This window comes from Leguminivora glycinivorella, chromosome 13 (assembly GCF_023078275.1).
Source record: "Leguminivora glycinivorella isolate SPB_JAAS2020 chromosome 13, LegGlyc_1.1, whole genome shotgun sequence".
NCBI classification, from domain to species: Eukaryota; Metazoa; Arthropoda; class Insecta; order Lepidoptera; family Tortricidae; genus Leguminivora; species Leguminivora glycinivorella.
Genome location: NC_062983.1, coordinates 965,946 through 979,854, shown reverse-complemented (window position 1 = coordinate 979,854; position 13,909 = coordinate 965,946). Strand labels below are relative to the sequence as shown.

The following is a 13,909-nucleotide window of genomic DNA, read 5'->3' as shown; positions in this document are numbered from 1 at the left end:
CATTCCCCGGGAGGTCCCGTGCCACCTTCCACAGCTTTCCCGAAGGTTCACCATCTTAGAGGTCGGTCCAATTTATCCTTCTAATGGTCAGGGCAACTGCGTCAGCTGCAATTTAGGTAGATTAAATTCATAGAGTCAGTAATTTAGAGCAAGCAAATATTTTTGAGAACTGGTACCTAGGGTATTTTAATAGTATAATTTCTAGTTAAAAATTAAGATAACTTGTGTGAAAATTTACTTAGAACCCTTTTAAGCGACCTAGCTTCCCGCTGAGCTCTGTACATTGCATTGGTGTCGAACAAGAGAATTATAGGTCAGTTTTCACACGGTTAGCGCAGTAAGTAACTAAATTAAGAACCAACTGAACAAACACATTTTGGCAAGAATTTTTTTTATAAATAAATGTTATAAAATATACAAAATCTTAAATTATTTATCTCCACCATATACTTCCCCTAGCAAGCTTATTTCGACACCGGTTTTTATTATTTTCAGTTTTAGTATTTTTTTTCTATTATTATCACTTGTGTCCTTAATTTTGTACAGCCGGAGCTTTAAGTTTATTTAACAATAAGGCACCCTGTGATAAAGTATTTATTTTATTTATAATGTTTTGCCATTTTTTATTTTTATGTATAGCTGCAAAATTACATGGAGAAATTATAAATGAATTTATTGATAAATTCGCCATCCACTTTCGCAGCTCACAGCAGCTGTTTTTTTACACACTAGTGCGAGAAGAGGTTCTTCAGAGGAGGAAACTTCGGAGGACCATCTGTACTGAAAAACGTCGTACGATACACGTGCGAAAAAGAAATTCGTAACTCGTGTCGATTAAAAACACTCCCTTCGGTCGTGTTTTAGTTTATCGCCACTCGTTCCAACTTCCTTTTTTACGCACTTGTATGGTAATGTACTGTTTCATTATGATTTGGTGTGCGCAGGCAGTCTGGTAACATTGTAGTGTCATCCGGGTTATCCTCATCTGGCAGAATAATTTTAGTCCGAAACATACTTCGCATAACATGTTTCGCAGAAACACTTTCGTTCGAATGGTAATTTTGTAGAAAACTTAGTTGGCATTATTACTACCACGCATAAAATACATTTGGCAGAATATTGTTTTACAGAACATTACTTTGGTCGACTTTGGTTTAGCATAATTGTATGTACCATAATAATCTTATAGCATAATATTACATTAGCAGAATTATTAGTCGCTATCAGAAAAGAAAAACTGCCCCAGAGTCACCGTTAGGTACGACGACGAGCGAAGCGAGGAGGAGTGTTAGGTATCTTGCATCCCCAACACATCCAACTCGCTATCAAGTAGCAAATTACAACTTTATGCCGCCTAAATATTATGCACAAATATTATCTACAAATGTATTGTTCGACTAGAAGACTATTATGCTCATCAACATTATGACAACAGACGATTCGGTATTACAAAAATCTGCGAAATGATTTGTGCCAAAGCATATTCTGCGTAAGGTGTTTCTGCCAAACTTGACTTCTGCCAAGAACTATTATACGAATCAAATATATGCGTAAAAAGTTTCTGTCAGATAATAGTGAACCGTGTCATCCCTTTCAAATCAATATGTGTGAGAAAACGGGACGACACTACGATGTTGCCCCTTTTTAATTTCAACTCTTTCTGGTCAGACTGTAAACCGTAAACCGTTGTTTACATCATGTTTTTGTGACTAATGTAATATTTTTCTATGTTATTTCTGTGATTGATGAATAAAAGCTTTTACTTAATTGGTGTTAATTCATTTGCCATTACTTCATTACTCATATTATTCATAGTTTCCATCAATATGCTTTTCCTACTTTAATATAAACGTAAGTTGTAGTATAGATTGTGTCAAACACTTTTTTGTGTGGTGTTTCTTCAACCGCGGTCCTGGGTTCGAATCCCGGTAAGGGCATTTATTTTTTATTTTTTTTATTTTTTTTTATACTACGTCGGTGGCAAACAAGTATACGGCCCGCCTGATGTAAAGCGGTCACCGTAACCTATGGACGCCTGCAACTCAAACAGTGTCACATGCGCGTTGCCACCCCATTAGAAACTTGTACATTCCCTTTTGCTGTGTTAAGTACACAGCAAAAAGGAGTGTACAAGTTCCAATATTTGTGTGATAAACACAGATATTTGATCCTGAGTCATGGACGTTTTCTATTGTACTAGTATTATGTCTGAGTACCCACAACACAAGCCTTCTTGAGCTTACGGGCTCAGTCAATCTGTGTAAGAATGTCCTATAATATTTATAAATATATGTAAAATAGACATAATTTTCTTAGAAAAAAAACAAAAAAAACTTCATTTTTAAACAAATATACCTAATACTATGTAAGTATACACCCTGTTTTTATTGAATTCCTTTAACTTTAAGGGAAGGTTCTTTAGATCAAATACTATTATTTTTTCTAAAAAAACAAGCGTCTTTACTTTTACGGTAATCGAGATATTAAAAGAACTGAACACGTGTGTGACAACCTTTACCAATTCCTAATGTTATTTGTTTTGACATGTGCCGTCAATCACTTGACACTAACTTGAATGTAATTTTTAAGGGTCTCTCACACTTATAAATTCATTTATTATGAAAACGATGAATTTTTTTTTGCGAATTTAACTAAAAGTGATATACAGGATGGATCCTGATAATGAACCTAACGACGTGTCGAATTTAATGGAAAACAAAAAAAACACGGTGTATAATTTTCCTAATTCACTCTTAATATACTAAGTATTACATTTAAACGACGGGAAAAAACAGTTCCCTATTCTGTTTTTAATCAAGCTGCCTTACATGTACGAAAGAATGTGTCTCGGAAGGCAACCCACGTCTGTCACATTACTTACAGTGGGCCATGTGTCGCCAAACTGTATGCTAAAAATTCAAACCGATTTAGAGACATTTGGGTCTTACAAAGTTTTAGGTTACACTGCGAAAGAATCACACTTTCCGACTACTTAATGGTTGCCTGGAAGAAATTGCCATTTAGCGATAAAGAGGCTAGTTTCCTACTAGTCAAATCAGCTTCTTTTTAAGAACTGTCAAAACAATTTGCTAATATGGAATTACTGTGAAATACTGAGGAGTGACGTCACGGTCAATTCATTTACAATATATCTTTCTCTTTGACTTATTCAATAGAAATTATAGTCCATATTTTTCTTCTAATTATGTGGTGCATTATTTCGTGCACTGTATAAAATATTTAATTTTAAGTAGGTATAGGAAACTAGCCTATTCCGTGCCTATTTCAGGGTTGATAAGTAATATTATTACTCAGCGTCAATATTTCCTTGCTGAAAAGGCAATGAACTGCAAAGTGTCACTGTCGGGCGGCAATTATCTCTGTTATGGATTGTAATCTGTCTGTTTCTGTATCTATTTCTGAGGTTGTGTAAATGAATTTATGCTTGTAATTATAAAATCTATATAAAAGTATCTTAATGCATTAACACACGTAGTCTAAACTTGACAATGACGCTTTTTCAGAAACAGCATACATAATACATACATATTCACGCCTGTATTCACTACTAAGTTTCAGTGCCACTCTTGCCAAAAAGAGGTTGAAAGAAACCCAAATTATGACATTGCAGTGACAGATTGCCAGCCTCTCGCCTGCGTCACAATTTAACCCATATCCCACAGTCGACTTCTACGACACCCACTGGAAGAAAGGGGGTGATAAAATTCTTAACCCGTCACCACATGAGACAAAAACAAATAACATTTCAGAAACAAACATTGTAATTAATTCAATAGTAACAGGAACAGTAGTAAAAGGCACATCACTCACGGGCATTACGTCAAAATTAAATCAAAATGTAACTTTATTCAATTTCATTATTCAAATATGTAGACTCATTATTTCGTAACCTATGTAATTACAAACAATCATTTTAATTTGGTGCTTTAATAAAATATCAGGTTCATTATCTCACAAATTAATAGCGACAATGCTGTTCCACATTAACTGAATACTGTTATCAACAATTTAATGTCTGATAATGTACTGAAACTTTATTTTATTAATTTTCATATTCCTCAACTTTCATATTTCATTTAATTCCAAATATTCCAATTTACATGAATTTGTAATATTCACTCAAAATACTTGAAAAATTTCGTTATTTTTTCCTAAACGCGTAAAATTTGGGAAATTATTGCGTGTAGAGTTGTGGCTTGTAGAAGATTAAGATGCTTGGCTCCACATGAGATATAATAATATTTCTGGCAGCGCGGGTTATGTGGTATAGTCTTGGCAACAATTTACGCGAAAATATTTTTGTAGAGAAACTCAATATTTTTGGTGTGAGACACTGTTCGTCAAAAATCAACGCAGTCTGTTCCAAGCAATATTTAATCCGTGGGGAAATCCTTCCGTTCATCCTAACTTTAATAACAATGTTACCCCTTTGGGAGCACACGCGTTAAAAAGACGCGCAGTTAAGTCACACATCCTATTCAGATTTAACATATTGTTATATTATGGATTTGGTTTTGACACAACTTTGACGATCGATATCTTAATAACGAGATGAAGATAATTTATTTTTTCAAGTAGGCATATTAGCATGCGCTTATGAACGTCAAATGAAGTTACACGGGCTCTATGCTTACGCCTCATCCTCGAGAAGATTTCAGTCTCCCCTTCGTAACTGGTAATTTACACATTACTTTCATTTCACAAGCAAAACAAAAGTACCACTCAGCGTTACTTATTTTCAAGGTCGTTTCACAACCCGTTCAAAAGCAGTAACAAATTCAAATATAGTTATAATAGTTTGAGCCGTGACATTAAAGAGGCGGCTTCTTATGAGTTGTTTGTTAAAAAACTGAAGGACTTTTAAATTGACAAGGCATTTTTTACGGTCCGTGAATTCTATAAGTAGTAAGTTTAATTTAAAATGATGAATGTGTGTTTTTTCCTTTGACATTTTTGTTTTAATTTCTATATGTTTATGGTTAGTATTTATCATTATTTTTGACGTGTTGTTTATGACATTAAAGGTTTTGAATTGAATTGAATTGAATAGTACGGTGTACACCGTTCGGTTAGGACGACGTTTCTTTTCACAAAACCGTCACTTTTGAAACTGATATACTTAGTTATAACCGCTCCATAGTATACACAACCCATACGTACCGATACGAAACGATAATCTTATTTTAAAAGGCTTAGCATCAGCTCCTTATAATTATGTATTAAACTACGTGACCTATAACCGGTTCGCACTAGTTCCAACCAGTGCTAAATTAACTTTTAGAGCTGTTTACTTAACTATTTAACGGGCAAAAGTCAAAAAATCCTGAATTTAAGCCTCATTGCCATCCTCAAGTTCTATAATAATTGTCATTATTATTTGTTTCTCCGTTTTAAAACTCTCATATCTTTCGAGCCCGGTCATTAATAAAGCGTGCGTGGGGATATAGATTCAACACGTAGAGGCTATTTGGACATATTTGATGTCATGTTTCTACTGTAGAAACATGACATCAAATATTTCCAAATGTTATTATTATTTTTTAATAAGCAGGCAGGCAGTTAAAAAACTGATAGGTATACCCTGTATCCAGTGATCATTATGACGACAGTAATCGTAGCCGGGTTATTGTTGAGTTGTTGACAAAAAAATAGAAAAAGATAATCTTACAGGATGGCATTTTTTGAAATCAGTGCCCTATATGGCACTGGTCTCAAAAAATGCCATCATAAAGGGTTAAAGTGTATACTAATTAAATTTAGCTTTAGTAAGCATTAACGTCAAATCTGCGTGACATAAAAGGTTATGACCGCTTGTAACCGGTTCACACCGGTTCCCACCAGGTTTTGGCGAGCGAACGCGCCCGCCGTCACGTTCCAGCTTTTTGCTTCATTACTGGCTTTTTAATTGGCGCTGTTTACTTAAAGTTACTTCCTACTGAGAGGCGTCATTCAGAAACATGTACGAACTTAAACTTTATAATTTTAATCAGAATGATGAACGAAATTAACTGGAAACATCTACACAAGTAAGGACAAATCAAATTATTTAATTAATATTTTTTTTGATTAGTTGTTTTTTGTTTTTCAAGTAATAAGGCGTAGTAGGGGGTAGTAAAGGTGGGCGGGTGGTCTAGTGGTAAGGACGTTCGCCGCGTAAGCTGAAGACCCGGGTTCGATTCCCGGTTCGGCCACCAGTGGGCCTTGTCGTTTTTTCTTTCGTGTATGATATCTATTTCAGTTTGGTAACATCTAAGTTACTTCGGACTCAATTTTGACACGCGTTTGATGCTACTTTATAAGACCAGATCAATCAAATCCAATCGTTTTGAGGAACTAATTCTCAATCTTCCTACCGAGGTGCAAATTGTCTTAATTTCTTAGAGTTTGCTCGTTCCACTCCTGAGGTGTGACTAAACTTTGGGGTGGGGGGGGATCAAGGGAGCCTAAAACGATACATTTTCCTTTGGATTGCCAAATCATCAACTTTCGATGTCACTACTATAAAAGTTGGGTGGTGCAAAAAAATATTTTCCCACCTCTTTCCTCGTACTAAAAATCGAAGTAACTTTTGCTAAACTATCTGCAGAATATCCCAGTTTAAATGAGGTTCTATCGGAACGTGACTGCGAGTGAAAATATCTAGATCTAGGAGAAATCTGTGCCAAGGATCCTAAGATAATGGCAGCCTTCTGATACAGGTATCCTTATTGCTTATACAGTGGAACGTGGTTGGATGAAATTTCAAGGAACTGTCTTTATTTTTAAAAAATGAGAAAGAGTTTTTGTCCGCGGCTTCGCTCACGTTAAATTCGAAATTCGAAAAATGCGGAATGCTCCATACAAACTCCCCCCCCCCCCTCATTTTGGGGAAGTGGTGGGTTAAAAAGAGGCAAAAAGTAGCCTATGTCTCTCCATCCCTTCAACTATCAATTCACAAACCACGTCAATTCATCACTCCGTTTGGTTGTGAAAGACGGACAAACAAACAGACACACACACTTTCCCATTTATAATATTAGTATGGATTTGGTTTTTCGTGTGTTGTTTTGGTCTTAATTCTGATTAATAAAAAAATGGTCATGTTATACCTGCGGATTTAAATATTTCTGAGAAAAAATTAAATCGAAATTCACCCGGTGCATAAAAATCCACCCGTCACAATTTTTTGACAAAAAGGACAAGAAAAAGATTTTAATTCACGATTTACTTGACCAATGGCAAGTCTTATAATAACATAAAAGAGTAGCGCATGAACATGTATATCATCATCATCATCCTCCTTGTGTTATTCCGGCATTTGCCACGGCTCATGGGAGCCTGGGGTCCACTAATAATCCACTAATAATAGACTATCATAATTTCTAAATAAAGTGACCAAAGCCGACCGACTTCTGCATTCGCGGCTGTTGCCTAAACCACTCGGCCACCCTTCACATCGACACGTGTCGAATTTCTTTAAATTGTAAATTTCTTATTTTATCAAAATTTAAATGTTACTGACCTCGCTTCGTTAGCATTCACAAACATAATCCGCTCTAAATTTACCAACATTTTCTCAAAGGTCCTTGACACAGTTTCACACGAAAATTTACAAAAAGACGTATCTCACAAAGAGCAAGACTGCACATACGCTGTTTTGGAAATTATCGTTCCCGGTTGCTGTAACTTACCAAAAAGCGTATCTCCCTAAGAACGACAAAGCACATATGCCGGTTTTAAAAATATTGTTCCTTTTCCAACAATATCGTCCCCAGTTACTATAACTTACAAAAGTGCGTATCTCATTAAGGACTTACACTGCGTATACGACCTTTTGAACGTTAACCTCTATTATTTTGTTTACAGGGAGTATCTCATTACAGCTTATTATTCAAAACACGTTTAAGTCCTTTGGACGGTTTAATTCTATTTTCTTAAGCTCAAAAGTGTCATAACAATTCAAATATAAATTATTATCTGTCTAAACAATGTTGTAACTGCAATATAATATTTTTTATTTTGACTTAGAAATAAAAATTCCAAAGTATGGCTCTTAAAATTCACATTGTATAAATTATTAATAAGAATATCAAATCATAGTGCAAATAGTGCCATTTTATTTTAGACGTTTCAACTTGTTAAACAAAGAAAATGTTTGCATCTATGTATTTAAAGGAATTTCTACAAAATATAATATTTTTTGTTTTAGTCAAATTATTGTACGTAAGTTAGAAAAATACTCCTGCTGACCGAATTTTGGGCCACCCTGTATAACATACTAGTGATGTACCTTGACGTTACTAGTTTACGTTCAAATTAATGCAAACTCCAATTTCTACTCTAAAACAACATCAGAACAATTATCTTAAGCAACGCTCTCCCATTAACTTAATAACAACAAGTTAATGTCAGATATTCCATTAAACCGGATTGGAATCGACGTTGTTTGATTATCGTAGCACCGTAGCAGCGTAGCAGCGTAGAGGGCCTACGACGGAGCTCGTAGCGCTGCGGTGCTAAGCGTATCGAGAATAGGCTAGTTTCTTATGCTTAAAATAATAGTACATTTCGTTACAAGTGCGAGAAGTATTTCATTACTTCAGGAGTCCCGAGACGAGTGAAGAATGACATTCTCGCACGTGTGACGAACGACGTTTTTTAATAAAGTTGCGAAAAAACACTACTAGTTGTTTTTAGTTTGCCAATAAGTCGTTCTCAAGATATGTGACAGTCAGACAAACAGACGGACAGAGTCGTACCATAATGGTTCCTTTTGTACCTTTTTGGTATGGAACCAAAAATTTTTGGGCATTTTCAGAATTGGGACACCCCAATCAGCGTAAGTTGTTAACAATTAACTCACTGTCAAAAATAAATGAAAAATGAATGAATGAAATAAATGAATGAAATTTCAATAAAAATATTGTTTTTATGTTAATTATACGTACATAAGCGCTTTAAGCGATAATTTACATTGAGAATGTGAAAAAAGTAAATTTTTAGACAGATTTTACGCTTAATAAAATTGTCGACACAAAACTGACATCGAGTTAATTTTTGTTAACAACTTTCGCTCATTGGGGGGGTCCAAATTCTGAAAATACCCTTTTACAAACTAAAATGTCAGTATTGACACTAACATGTATTGTATCGCAGTGACCTTTTAGAAGCATTGTTCATTTCAAATAAAACCAATAGAAATTCGACTCTGCTAATGCAATGGACTATTGAAATGTTGGGTGTTCCGGAGGTAAATGACAAGACAAGACTGTCGGAATTTCTGTATATCTAACTGAAGATACATCGTGTTTATATAGTAGGGTATTATCTAATTATCTATTAATGTGGGAGTTACCATGGTATCTATTTCGTAATAGTATGTGCTCATATTTCATAGGTTACTTGATACTTTATTATCTTATTGTTAATTTAATGATCTTTAAAGGTTATCTATCTATGTGTGAGTGTATGACGCTGCTAAGACTGCGACCTCACTACACTATTTCACCACAGTGGCCTTGACACTTGACACTGACAAGTCTGTGCCTATTTCCTTTTTGCGAAGTGTCACTGGTGACAATTTTCGTTATTATGAAATAGGCCACAGAACTATACAACATCGCTAAATACTCATTTTCGGATGCAAAACGCTTTCGGCATTACGGCTTTTACGTTCTAAGACCTAGGCCAACTGTTTTGATTTTGAATTTTGAACTTTCTATTAATTCGATAAGAGTTCAAAACTTAAATATATTTTGTACTTGTAAAAGTACGCCGGGACTTACAGGGATAATATCGTTTTAAGCACTAACATATATCTCGGTAGTGTGGTTGCAATTTGAAATAAAGGAAATAATAGAATTCTGTAAAAGAATTAAGATCCTATTTCTTATCGATTAAGGTTGGTATCCGAACAGATGTTGTAACAATTTTCTCAATAATATCTAATAGCGCAGGGTGTAACGCTAAGTGGTTACAGCATGTTGGAAATGTTGTAATTATGTTGGTGTTGTGTAGCGTAAGTGTTGAAACGTGTTGGCGGTTTACAGTTTCATATGTTGGAAATTGTACTGACTTAAACTAGTAATTTTAGTCGTTATTGTAGTACCATGTGGTGACGTAGAAGTTGACTATAGGATTTGGGTTCAATTGTGGCGAGGGCGATGAATAACCTGCCATTGCAAAGTCAAGATTTCGGTTTCTTTCAAACGGTTAATTGCTACGAGTGGCACTGACACTTCAGAAGTTTCATGTGCTCTGCCTACATATTTTGGGAATACGTCTCTCCTTTTGGGAGTCATCAATGTTCAAATAAGACAGAAAATATACTGCGAAAAAGATTGCCTCGGATATACCGGCAGACAGCAATATTTTTGCAGACAACATCTCGCCGTCTAAATCCACCGAAATAATTTAGACTTTATTCCACGGGCTTGCAGAACAAAATGGAGTTACAATTTTCGTGTAAAACGGTAACTTTTTCAAAACCAACTGAATTTTACTACTCAAGCTTAAAGTACAAAATTGAACGAAAAGTTATTTGGACAAAAAGTCAAAAAAGGCGTTTTATGTAATTGGAAGGACACTCGCTTAGATTTAAAGGGATTAAAATAATTGAAACGGTGATTATGGGTGTAATGGTGTGTGATTCTAATTCGGGAGGAATGAGATCCAATGAGGGGAAGTTTATTTCTTCATTAGATACACTGTATATTTTGCAGAATGTTGATATGCCATTTTAATTCAAATGTCTTGTAGACTACAATATCTATTGTGGAATGTATTCGGCTTTTAACTATAAGTATTGTCAAGTATTGAAACTTGACACTATCAAAAGTGAAGAAATTACAACGCAAATTTTTACAATGACAGATAAAATCGACACCTAAACCCGATCAAGTTCATAACCTATATTTAAAATTTGAAAACTCCTGTCAGTATAGCCTAGGCTAAGCATTATCCCTAGTTTAGTTAAACTTGGCACCCAACGTGGGCCCCAAAGTGATTTAACCACCCCTAGTGAAAAGTGGCGCCCAACGAGGGGCCAACGTGATCCCTAATCTTACATGGTGCCCAAAATAGGGCCCAGCATGATTTGACCATCTCTGATCATAATCATCCCGTCCCGTATGCACATTGCACATCTTACGAGGGCCCGAAGTGAGTTCACTATTCCTGGTAATTCTTGGTACCCAACGTGGGACTCAACATATTTTTTCCAAGCCGGCACCCAACGGGGTTATAAAGGTATATTGTTGAGTATTTTTGTTTGTGACAAACGTAATTGATATTATGGCATACATTTAATAAAGAGTGTTTTTATCCATTTAGTATGAGAAATACTAAGCATAGTTCGTTTTAGATCTTCAATAAAAGTATGCGCAATGGAGCTACGATTGTCTTCGCCCAAATCAATTGTTTAATCTCTATGTTTATTTTTTGATCACTTTTTAATGTAGTTTCACTGTGCCTTGGTTTTTGTTTTACTGTAATGTTGTATTGCTTATTTCACGTATAAATAAATTATCTGTGAGATCGGTAGTATAAATAATATTTTGGTTATATTATCTATAAATTGAGCTATAAATCTAGTACTCACGAAGGCGGTATTCCTCCCACGAAGACATCGGAGTTGGTTCCGAACTTGCCGAACGCGAACTCCTTGCCGCGTGACGTGGCGCTTCGTGTTACGCCGTCGACCGTGAGTGACGTGTGCTCGTCACGTCGCGCCACCTGGTGGAAAATTAGTGAAACTGTCAGTACACTATTTCACCACAGTGACATTGACACTTTTTATAATTTATTGAATAATAAAAGAAAAATTACACTTTATTTTTGCAAAAGACCCACCGTTGGCAAAGCCTTGAGGAGGTTTGTGTGCCGATGGGGAGTAATAATATTAAAGATATTACTTAACTATATCTACACCTAAGTATCTAATACTAGTTAGGATTCTTAGTACATATGGCAGTCGTTAGATTAATAATAAAAAATGAAACAATGAAAATGACTAAACTTGACAATGAAAATTCTGTGCTTATTTCTGGGTTGATATGTAACATAACATTGTTACTCAGCGTCAATATTTCCTTGTTTAACAGGCAATGAATTGCGAAGTGTCACTGTCGGGCATTTGTCATTATTGTGAAATAGATTTCTAGACAATGATTGGGCTAGGGGGGTTGGAGTAGGGTGTAAGGTATGTCGCAAGATCTGTATCGAAAATTTGAATATGTTGCAAGTACAATAAACACCATAAGTAGAAACCAAATGAGGGCCACTTTCTTCATAAATGTCACCATGGCAACGATGGCAACAGATAGATAGATAGATAGATAGATAGATAGATAGATAGATAGATAGATAGATAGATAGATAGAGATTTAACATTCATTAAACATGGCAAATAAGTACAAAAACTGTTCATTTTAACATCTTTAGTTTAAAAACGTTTTATGTTCTTTACACAACGTCGCAATGTGCATGCAGTCGATATTCACTCAGTAAAACAGTTTTATGTTTATTGAGAATCTATACGACGTGTGTTAGATAGATTGTTATTATATAAGTAGATTAAAAAAATGGAGTTACGATTGAGTCGATTTAGTAGTAGATACTTAGTCACTTCAGTTGACCTTCCTCAATACCATATCTCTTTTCCAAAGTGCCATCCTTTTAGCTTCTATATGTGAACAGATACATCGTACGACCACACACAAATTCATTTGTACCTACGTCTAATAACGTAGTGTAGGCGAAGCCACTTCAAACAGAGTGACTGAAGCACACAACTCAAACAGGTTTCTGCAACTACAACCGGGGCGAGTTTATATTGTACCACTGAAGTGTATGCACGGGTAAACTAATAAACAGATTGCAATGAAGACCAAGGTACGGACAGGGGTTTCATAGTTATTTGTTATACAAGGGGGCAAAGTTGTATTTTAACGCCGAGTGTGGAATTTGCGAGTTTTTTAACACACGAGAAGTAAAATACATTTGCACCCGAGTGTAACACAAAACTTTTCCCCTCACTATAGGGGGGAAACTACAACGCAAAAAATGCGTTTATCACTGCTTCCAGTAGTTCCACAGGTAAATCATCTTTATTACTAGATTCACCTACTCTTATCAATTTTAAAGCAGTTAATTTGACTTTATTCAACGTTAAATTACTTTACCCACTAGTGGATAAAATGCGTTTTTACGCGCTGGTATTGAAGGAAAAATGGATGGTGATAAGCAATAATGTGTCAACCCACAAAAACTAAAAAAATGAGATTTTAATGCCATGTTATAGCTGGATTTTTAAACTTCTATTTGCAAAAATGACCTTTTCATTTTGAAAATTTTTACTATCCCAAAAGTAAAAAAATAGGTTAACACAAATCCTTTATCGTGTGTTGCCTGTTTTGCATTAATGTGTCAAGAACCTTAACTTATTATAGTAATTAGCAGAAGACATATTTAAATTACAATAATGTGTTATGAGAATTGACTCAACGATTTTTTTACACTTGACTCATTCTTGCAAAACGCAAAAAATGACATAGTCACCCACTATGAGACTTGAATGATTATTGCAAAATGATATTATATTCGTTGTTTTATGCTACGACCCGTGTTATAAAACATAAGTCATTATTGTTAAATTATATTCGGGTCATAAATTGTTCGTTTTTGGTGTAAGTACCATGACACTATATTGTAAAATATAACTGTTCATATTAATTTATGTTTGAATAAGTTATGACTTAGTCCATTAGTATATTTTTGCACATGAATGGTAAATTCAGTACGAAATTGAACATTTTAAGTCATGAATATACATATTCGTTATTATAACTTGCAAACATTTTTTACAAGTACGTGTTTATATAAAAATCTAATATAAGCTACTATTTTTTTA

General features: G+C 34.9%; 1 protein-coding gene across 1 annotated transcript in view; it reads right to left on the bottom strand.

Annotated features, from left to right (window-relative positions):
* Nucleotides 1-13,909, bottom strand: part of LOC125232507 (neurexin-1) — a 385,338-nt gene that overhangs the window by 330,233 nt on the left and 41,196 nt on the right. The window contains exon 3 of the mRNA XM_048138206.1: nt 11,600-11,733. Within this exon, the coding sequence (XP_047994163.1) occupies nt 11,600-11,733 (134 nt within the window). The remainder of the gene's footprint in view (nt 1-11,599; nt 11,734-13,909) is intronic.